This window comes from Nematolebias whitei, chromosome 18 (genome assembly GCF_014905685.2).
Source record: "Nematolebias whitei isolate Nwh7 chromosome 18, NemWhi1, whole genome shotgun sequence".
In the NCBI taxonomy this organism is placed as follows: Eukaryota; Metazoa; Chordata; class Actinopteri; order Cyprinodontiformes; family Rivulidae; genus Nematolebias; species Nematolebias whitei.
In genome coordinates this window covers 17,789,149-17,799,849 of record NC_056515.1, presented here as the reverse complement: position 1 = coordinate 17,799,849, position 10,701 = coordinate 17,789,149, and the positions used below count along the sequence as shown (strand labels likewise).

Here is a 10,701-nt window from a genome sequence, read left to right as displayed (position 1 = left end):
GGGGGTCCAACCTGTAGGTGGGATCTGTGTGAATCACAACAAAGTGACCGTTTTTACTTTTTACTGCTCATCTTTAAATTGAATGAGTCCATTTTTTGAGATTTTCTTTCAGGAACGTGACTTTTTTCTGGAGATAAATTGTCTTTATTTTGTCTTTCTTGAATGATTCAAACTGATTTTCACTACATTATGTGAAACTTTTATGATCTCTGATTGTTTATGAAGTGTTTTCTTGTAAATCAACTATTTATTCATAACACCAGCTTTATTTTGGTGACCAGTGGGTCCAAATAGCTTGTGTATTTAAAGAATAAAATTACTTTTGTGAAAAAATGTATTTTTTTTTTCTTCTTTTAAACTAAACGTATTAACTCAAGACTGCCAGTTTGGTGCTTCTTTAAACTGCTTCTCTTATAGAAAGACACCCTTTAAGATGATATTTAATTAATTTATTGCTTTAATGTTTTCAAATGGGATCTTCCAAATGAATTTAAGGTTTTAAACTGATTAGTCTGATTCAAAAATATTACTCTAATAATGTTTCTATTTAATAACCTGGAGTTTAATTAGATTTTTAATTTGAGAATAAATATTCATTAAACTGTCTTCAACCTAATGAAGAAAAATAACTTTTTAGAAATAATTCAAAGATAAGTCAAAACTAGATTACCGGTAAATATACTAATTATATACGATCGGTATATTTTTATTGCGTTGATGCCCCAAACATCTTCAAGAGACACATATTTTAATTATTTACAGTAGTTTTTAATTGAAACAAACCCCTCCCCTCTCCCTTATTTTTATTTTTTTACCTTTAACCTGTAGATTACTTGTAGTCAAATCAAAAAATCCATTTAAATTCTAGGTTTTAAAGCAAATGGAAAAATTACCAGTGGGGGTTGAATGCTTCTGCAACCCACTAAAAACAAAAAATAAATTTTAATATCTTTAATTTGTTCAGAAAAATAAGAGCTGATGTCTCGCCACCTCCACGAAATATGCAAATATGAACTGTCAAATAAACTTAGCGCTCCAAATTGGCGTACTTCGATACTTTAATAGAGAAAAGTGAATAAACGTGCAGATTGACTGAAGAGAATAGAAACAATAATAAAAGAGTTCATTTTAGATGCTTCAATGTTTTTAATCGAACTGGTATGAAAGGACGAGATAAGACAGATTAGATGCACGTCAGAATGTTTAGTTGAGATTTACACAAAACTTCTGCATGAATTCTTCAAACAAAGATTGAAAATCTAATTGTATGAATCATAAATGTGATGAAAGGTGGTTTCTGCTCCTGTTCTCTTATCATTTTAACTTTTTATTGGCATTTTCCACATTTGTTTACATACAACATGTGCATGAACAATTCACATTCAACACCAGAAAAACTTTAGCTTGGGAGCTAATCGAATGGTCCTTTTGTCTTTTCCAGTTTGTTGAGTTCTTTATTTTTTTGTTGCTGCCTTTGATTTGAATAGTGTCCATTTCTCCCAATCCATTTGTGTTTGCTGTAGTCTCAGTTGATATGTCAGATTTCCATTATCCATCCATCATCTTCTGCTTGTTTAGAAGTCAGGTCGTGTGGGCAGCAGCTTGAGCAGGGAGGCCCAGACATCTCTCTCCACAGGTAGGAGCGTGGACCGACTGGTAAACGGAGAGCTTCGCCTTACAGCTCAGCTCTCTCTTCACCACAACGGACCGGTACAGAGTCCGCAATACTGCATACGCTGCACCAATCCGTCTGTCAATCTCACGCTCCATTCTTCCCTCATTGGTGAACAACACTCCGAGATACTTGAACTCCTCCACTTGAGGCAGAACCTCACCCTCGACCTGAAGAGGGCAATCCATCCATTTCTGGTTGAGGACCATGGCCTCAGATTTGGAGGTCACGTCTCGTCAATTTTTTCATTGTGTAGATTTCTTCTATTATCTCAATCCATTGTTCAAGACAAGGGGGGGTCCACCTTTCCCCATATCCTCGTAATAGCTTTCTTGCTAGCTATTAATCTTGATCAGATACCTATCCCTTACTCTTACCTTTTCATTGATATTGTTAAAATTGTAAAGGTATATAGTACTGTGCTGCTCATATCCCAGTATTTTCTTTACAGTTTTATGCACAGTTTTCAAAAATGGAAGTACAAACCAGATTCCAAAAAAGTTGGGACACTAAACAAATTGTGAATAAAAACTGAATGCAATGATGTGGAGGTGCCAACATCTAATATTTATTCAGAATAGAACACAAATCACAGATCAAAAGTTTAAACTGAGAGAATGTATCATTTTAAGGGAAAAATCTGTTTTTTCCAAATTTTATGGCGTCAACAAATCCCCAAAAAGTTGGGACAAGTTCATTTTTACCACTGTGCGGCATCCCCCCTTCTTCTTACAACACTCAACAGACGTCTGGGGACAGAGGAGACCAGTTTCTCAAGTTTAGAAATAGGAACGCTCTCCCATTCATGTCTAATACAGGCCTCTAACTGTTCAATCGTCTTGGGCCTTCTTTGTCGCACCTTCCTCTTTATGATGTGCCAAATGTTCTCTATAGGTGAAAGATCTGGACTGCAGGCTGGCCATTTCAGTACCCGGATCCTTCTCCTACGTATCCATGATGTTGTGATTGCTGCAGAATGTGGTCTGGCATTATCGTGTTGAAAAATGCAGGGTCTTCCCTGAAAGAGATGACGTCTAGATGGGAGCATATGTTGTTCTAGAACCTGAACATAGTTCTCTGCATTAATGGTGCCTTTCCAGACATGCAAGCTGCCCAGGCCACAAGCGCTCATGCAACCCCATACCATCAGTGATGCAGGCTTCTGAACGGAGCATTGATAACAACTTGGGCTATCCTTGTCCTCTCTGGTCCGGATGACATGGCGTCCCAGTGTTCCATAAAGAACTTCAAATCGTGACTCATCTGACCACAGAACAGTCTTCCATTTTGCCACACTCCATTTTAAATGACCCCTGGCCCAGTGCAAACGTCTGAGCTTGTGGAGCTTTCTTAGAAATGGCTTCCTCTTTGCATTGTAGAGTTTCAGCTGGCAACGGCGGATGGCACAGTGGATTGTGTTCACTGACAATGCTTTCTGGAAGTATTCCTGAGCCCATTCTGTTATTTCCTTGACAGTGGCATTCCTGTTTGAGGTGCAGTGACGTTTAAGGGCCTGGAGATCACGAGCATCCAGTAGAGTTTTACGGCCTTGACCCTTACGCACAGCTTCCAGATTCTCTGAATCTTTTGATGATGTTATGCACAGTTGATGATGATAACTTAAAAGTCTTTGCTATTTTACGCTGGGTAACACCATTCTGGTATTGCTGCACTATCTTTCTGCGCAACAATGGTGGAATTGGTGATCCTCTTACCATCTTGTCTTCTGAGAGACACTGACACTCTGAGAAGCTCTTTTTATACCTAATCATGTTGTCAATTGACCTAATTAGTGTTAATTGGTCTCCCAGCTGTTCGTTATATGCTCAATTTCCTTTTTCCAGCCACTTATTGCTACTTGTCCCAACTTTTTTGGGATTTGTTGACACTGTGACATTTTGAATCAACATATTTTTCCTTTAAAATGTTACATTTACTCAGATTAAACTTTTGATCTGTCATCTATGTTATTTACAAATAAAATATTGACATTTGCCACCTCCACATCATTGCATTCAGTTTTTATTCACAATTTGTTTAGTGTCCCAACTTTTTTGGAATCCGGTTTGTATTTAGGGCAGTTCAAAAATATGTGCGAGTCGTCTGCGTCCACTATTCTGGTCTGCTCCTGTTCTTTTAAGGTTTTCTTAGATCAGAAGTTGCAGCAGGGTGAAAGTCCACCTTGTGTGTATGTGTGTGTGTAAGAGAAAGTGTGTGTGAGGGAGGCGTGGTGTTTTTATACCCGTCTACCTGGATTTCCCTCCTGCCTTCTTCATTCCCACACGCTGCCCCTGTTGGAGCGACTGAGCAGCTGAGACATGAGCGGACGGGTCGGGGACCTGAGCCCGAAGCAGGCTGAAGTCCTGACGGAGGTGAGACATCAATCAATACGTTCTCGTTTCTGTGTCTTTGTGGAGCCAGGGTGTAGATTTCAGCCACAAAACTTCCCTGGAGACACTTCTGCTTTACTGCCACTACAGAAAGTGTCTTTTATTTTTTTAAGTGATGTGTTTTTTTATTATCAGGAGAAAAAAAAAAAAGAACCTAAATCAAAGTTATTCCAAAATAAAAGCTTTGTGCTGTACTAAATTAAAGTTTATAAAAGTTGTTGCACTAAGTACTCCATAGATTCTCTCATCTGTTAACGTGGTTTCCATCTCGACACGGTTTTGTTTTCACTTCAAAGAACAAAGTAGACAAAGTGATTAATTTGGGCAAATATAAAGCCAAATTAAAAGCACCAAACTTACCTGGTCTGGGTGACATTTCATCTGCCATGCAGTGGTGGGATTTATGTTTCCACTTGAGCATATTCTATTTTCAAACTCAAAAAAAGTCTGATTTAAATAGTTTTTTAGTTAGAGTGACCGTAGGGCTAACCTCAAAGCTTTTAGTTTATTTTGACAATAAAGAAGCAGAAGGTTTCATGTTGTGTGAACTGGAGATTCAAATGAAAAAGCACACTTGTGAAATTTAAAATTTAGAAACATGCATGGAAAACATGTGGCTCCATCAGGAGTAGTGTGCTGTGACTTTCCGTAGCGATTCGTCACATGGTGTGGACAAAACTAACAAAATGCTGAACCGTAAAAGTGATCAATGGGATTTTGGTGAAACGTGTAAGAAAACCAGCTCTGGAGCTCCTTAGCTCAGAAACGTTCAGTTTTGGACAGAAAGCTGGACTTTAGACGTCTGAGCTGACATTTTCATATCTTTAACAATATTTTACACAGCTGTTTATGATTTTTACTGATTTTTCTCTCAGAATAGTTAACAGTTGATGTCCACTCCAGTTGAATTGTCTGAAATTTTCACACTTGTTTTTTTTAACTCTTCTGATTTCCACAACCTTTTTTGGTACATTTTCAAATTTACATCAAAATATATTTCTTCGTTCACTCTGTCTCCCCAACTGCTCCCAGTTTTCTCTTAAATCCCCCCAGAATGCACCACATTCACGCCCAAACAACGTAAGCTTCTAATTTAGCTCCAGATGTTTTCTTCTAAAGTAGCAGAGCTATAACAGTAAAAACACGACGGATCACATGTTTGTTCATCACAGTGTTCTGCTGCTGACGCTTCAAGAAGTTTGATGCAACTCCAAGTTTTTGCACAACTTTGTTGGAGGCCTAATTTTCACTCTGCATTTCTGCCTGCCACTTATTAACATCTCCTTACACGGTTTATACAGTTGTACAGTAAAATGTAGATTTATTTATGTTTTTTAGTTTAGATTGGTACAAAGTTGTGTTTGAATTTTGGACAGGAGCTGCGCTGGCACCCTTCAAAATGTTACAGTTAACTGTTAGGAGATGCTGGACAAGTCTTACATTTTAACTAGCAGCTCGTATTTCTCGATAAAGAACTTGAAATTTTAGTTTTATTTCTGCTTTGGGCCTCAAGTTTCGCGAGAGGATCCGGGACATCCTGCCCAGCCTGCCTGCTCAGCATGACCACTACCTCCTGCGCTGGCTCAGAGGTGAGTCCTGCTGCTCTCCGCCTTCACCTGCTACATGTTTTCTGTATGCAGACAAGAAAAGACTAGTTAGTTAGTTAGTTAGTTAGTTAGTTAGTTAGTTAGTTAGTTAGTTAGTTAGTTAAACACCCATCGATCACAACAGAACATTTGTTCGTGCAAAAGCTGAATATGACAAATATGCACAAAGTCTCTGCATCGAGCAGAGGAGTTCAAGCGTCTGGGAGTCTTGTTCACGAGAGATGGAAGGATAAAGCAGGCTCAGTCTGTGGTAATAAGGGCGTTGCTCTGGTACTTAGTAGTGAATTAGCTGAGCTGAAAGATGTCAGTCTTTTCTAGTATGTCTATGTTCCATCCATCATCTAGTTGAGATATGGATCATGATGTAATCTTGGATACAAGAGGCTGTAGAGGGCCCAGCTTCAGCCTTAGAAATAAGGTGAGGGTCCATCACCTGGGGGGGGGGGGTTGAGAAGAACTGCTGCTCCTCTATATGAAAAGAAGTCAGTCGAGGTGGTTCAGACATCTGATTAGGATGCTGCCTGGGTGCCTAACTGGAGGTTTTTCTCTGGTCTGGGACCACCTTGGGGTTCCCCAGAAGGAGCTGAAGTATCACTGGAGAAGAGGGAGGGGTTCACCTCCTGTACCTGCCTCCCTGAACTGACCACATGGGCAGAAGAAATGGACTGAGAGCAGTTCTTCGTCCCCTCTTCCTGTGTGTGACCTGATGGACATGCAGCCCCTCCCGGTCTCAGAGGGAATCATTTTCCTCCGGCTCAAACCAAACACACGGAGAGGATTTCACAAAGGCCCCGAGACGGGTCCACAACCAGACCGGTTCCTAACATAACATGGGATTCAGTGCCAGAGGAAGTTCCAGAGTCACGTGTTTTACTCATGACACCTGTTGAATGCATGTTAATTAAAATCAAAAATACTTTTGCTCACCAGGGGTTCGTTGACGACGTGAAGTTGTGCGTTCACTTTGGTAAACTTAACATGACATGGATCGTAATAAAACTCACAGACGGTAATGAGTACACCTCAGCAAACACCAAACAAGTTATAATGTCATCTTACTCTGTTTTACTGTTTATGTTAAATCCTGTGTGTAAAACACTGATAAAGGACAAACTGACACTAAATTTGTACAAATGTTTGTTTTTACTGTAAATCTGATGAAGATTCTGACAGTTTGTGATTTCAGATTTAGCTCTGAACAATTTGAAGACCTTTGTTTAATAACGAATGCCAAATTCATAACCATTCAGTAAAAGAACATATTAACAATGTATAATAAAGATAGGACCAGGTGTACAAAACCACACAACAAGCTCCATTGTGCCAATATTCATAAAACTTTTTTTAAAAGCATGAGAACTCCACCATTGAATGGTTTATAGAAACTCTTATCAGCATTAAGTTAAAATAGTCATATTCTATGTGAATATATCGGTCTCATATTGTTGTGAATTAATTTTGCTCCACTCTTTTTTATAACATTGCTTCAATTAACTTAAATTTGCAGATATTTGTTTATGCTGGTTTCAGCTCTCCCCCAGTCTCACCACAGCATTTAATTGGTTTAAGGTCTAGACCAGCGCTCTGCAACCTGCGGCTCTGGGGCCACATGTGGCTCTTTAGTCCCTCGTCTGCGGCTCTTTGAAGCTTTGACCAAAACGTACATGAAATTTAATTTTATTGGTTTTTATATCTACAAAAGAAAAGTTTTTGGCAGTTTTTTTTTATTTGTTTATTTTTATTTTCTGCAAATATTTGAATGATACTACAATTTTTTTGTTTTGTTATTTCAAAGTAGGAAACGTGATTATTTTTCACCACAGAAAAGGTCGGCAGAGTTTGGAGTTTTAATGTTTTTTTTAAAATCAGTATGAACTGTATTTTTTTCCTACTATGATCTTTTTTGTCCTAAAATCTAAAAATCTAAATAAATGTTACTATTCATTAAATATTTTTAGTTTTATAATGTGACCCCCACTGACCAGAAGTGCCCCCCTCTAACAAACTCGAAGTGGCCCATGGGCCATCAGTTGATTATCACAGTTGTAGCAGGTTTTGCAGCTCTGCACATGTTTCATTTAGTGAGCGAAGGGGCCGTAATGTCTCTCTTGATCAAAAAGGTTGCAGAACCCTGGTCTAGACTTGAACGTGACCAGTGTAACAAATGGGATTATTTTCCATTTTCATCTGTTCTGATGGAGATTAGCTGCTGTGTTTGGGATTATTGTCCCGCTGCGTCTTGACCCAATTTTTGTCTGACACGTTGTATTTGACTCTACAGTCCTTTGGTCTACAGAGGACTGCAGGGGCCTGGGTCTGGTGGTTGTAAAACAAGCCCAAACCATTACCCCTCCACCACCATGTTTGATGGTTGGTATTTGTCAGAGATGTGCTGATATATTTGATATTTAGTCAGACACGGCTCTGTTCATTATGGCAGACCATCGTTACGTTGGTGTCATCTGTTCCAAGAACATTGTTTCAGAGGTTTTATGGATCATTCTTGTTCAGTCTCTTCCTAAATAAACTGTTATTAACTTTAGCATTTAACCAGCTAACTAAAGCCTGTGGAGTCTGATGGAGCTCTTGTGTTTTTTTATCAATATTCAGAGAATTGCACAGTCTGCTCTTGGGTGAATTTGCTGGAATGTCAACTCTGGGGAGATTAGCAGCTGTCTTGAATAATTTTCTCATTATGAAATTGTGTGGGCAGCACGGTGGCGCAGTTGTTAGAGCTGCCATCTAGAGAGCAGGTTGCCCCGGTTCAAATCCCAACCAGGGGCCTTTGTGGGTGGAGTTTGCATGTTCTCTCCAATGCATGCATGTCTCCCACAGATCAAAAACATGCATGTTAGGCTAACTGGTAACCCTAAATTGTCCCTAGGTGTGAGTGAGAGAGTGAATGGTTGTTTGTCTCGATGTGTCCCTGTGATGGACTGGAGACCTGTCCAGGGTGTCCCCTACCTCTCACAGTGATGGCTGGACATGGACACCAGTGACCCCCACAACCTGAAAAGAAAGAAGCAGGTAAAAATGATGGATGGATGTATGTATGTATGTATGGATGGATGGATGGATGGATGGATGGATGGATGAAATTGTGTTCTCTCCATAAATTGATGCACTCCAATAATTTGGGAGTAACCTTGAACCCTTCTTAACTTTTCCATTTGGCTTAATTTTGTTTTAATAAATGTAAAAAAAAAATATTTTGGTAGCATCTGTTGTGTATTTTTATCCATTTGAGGTTATATTTAATTAATTTTAGAACCTAAATACCGCCTACGTATTTATTTTTCCTCAAGCGTTTTACCTTCTGCCTACTTTTGTCTAACGGTTTAAAGCTGTTTTGCTATAATTTGCTGTCTAAGCAGATAAAAAGACAGAAATCCCACACCTTGTTTTGTTCATGGGTTGAAGGCGTTGCTCTTTTAGGATACCTAATAAACCTCTGCACTGCTTCGATGGAAAATAACAGCCATGTTTTCTCAGGAGGTCTGACTGAAACCTGCCGTGGTTTTATCATTTGGATTACTTTAAACAACCAGGCTTAGCTTTCTGCGATTAGTAGATGTCAGAGTGCAAGGTGAAGCCATAATTATAAACCAACAAATAAGTAAATAAGTTTAAGAAGTTATCTTAAAGCAGTTTCTTTTAAAACAATAAGTGCATATCAGTAATGATTAATAAAACTCAATAACATAGAGAAAGGTGCTCAACTGCTTCTGACACAAAGCTGGAAACTAAATACGTTTATTTGAGCAACGAGGAGAGGAAACGTTAAAGGTTTTATCTGACAGATGTTTTAGACTGCCTGTCCTTGGGCAGCCACAATTACAACATACTTTGTGCTGATTCATCAATAATGCAGAATTAGACTTGTTTTCAGACAGCAATTGTGATGGTACAATTTAGAAGTTGATGCTACTGTGCAAGACAATTATAAACGTCTCAAAATCTCCAGAAGAGAATGTAAGGGCGGAGAGAATGTCCCCTTGGCTCCCCTGCAACACAGTTCAGAAAACCTGCAGCCATGCTGTCATTTCTGGACGCTGCACACTTCCACACTACCTGTCAACAATATAATTGCAACCCTCGATTGTGAACTGAGTTTCAACTAAATATTAAGGTGGATAAAACAGTCGAGGACATAATTCCTGATGATTTTATAGGTTTGTTCACTTACAAAGAAATGAACTGCGTCTAATTTTTGTTCCCCATTATTAAGTGAAGAGGGAAAACTGGAAATACTGTCCATCTGTCCAAGCATGTTGGGAGCATAATAAGTTGAATAAATATATAAATAAATAGATAAATAAATAAAAAAAAATATATATATACATATACAGGTCCTTCTCAAAAAATTAGCATATTGTGATAAAGGTCATTATTTTCCATAATGTAATGATAAAAATGAAACTTTCATATATTTCAGATTCATTGCACACCAACTGAAATATTTCAGGTCTTTAATTGTTTTAATACTGATGAGTATGGCATACAGCTCATGAAAACCCAAAATGCCTGTCCCAAAAAATGAGCATATCATGAAAAGGTTCTCTAAACAAGCTATTAACCTAACCATCTGAATCAACGACGTAACTCTAAACACCTGCAAAAGATTCCTGAGGCTTTTAAAAACTCCAAGCCTTGTTCATTACTCAAAACCACAATCATGGGTAAGACTGCTGACCTGACTGCTGTCCAGAAGGCCATCATTGACACCCTCAAGCAAGAGGGTAAGACACAGAAAGAAATTGCTGAACGAATAGGCTGTTCCCAGAGTGCTGTATCAAGGCACCTCAGTGGGAAGTCTGTGGGAAGGGAAAAGTGTGGCAGAAAACGCTGCACAACGAGAAGAGGTGACCGGACCCTGAGGAGGATTGTGGAGAAGGGCCGATTCCAGACCTTGGGGGACCTGCGGAAGCAGTGGACTGAGTCTGGAGTAGAAACATCCAGAGCCACCGTGCACAGGCGAGTGCAGGAAATGGGCTACAGGTGCCGCATTCCCCAGGTCAAGCCACTTTTGAAC

The 10,701-nt window shown here is 39.1% G+C and overlaps 1 protein-coding gene across 1 annotated transcript in view; it reads left to right on the top strand.

Annotated features, from left to right (window-relative positions):
- Nucleotides 1-6,021: 6,021 nt before the first annotated feature.
- Nucleotides 6,022-10,701, top strand: part of LOC119425082 (SEC14-like protein 2) — a 24,501-nt gene continuing 19,821 nt past the window's right edge. Inside the window, exon 1 of the mRNA XM_037692606.1 lies at nt 6,022-6,087. Within this exon, the coding sequence (XP_037548534.1) occupies nt 6,022-6,087 (66 nt within the window). The remainder of the gene's footprint in view (nt 6,088-10,701) is intronic.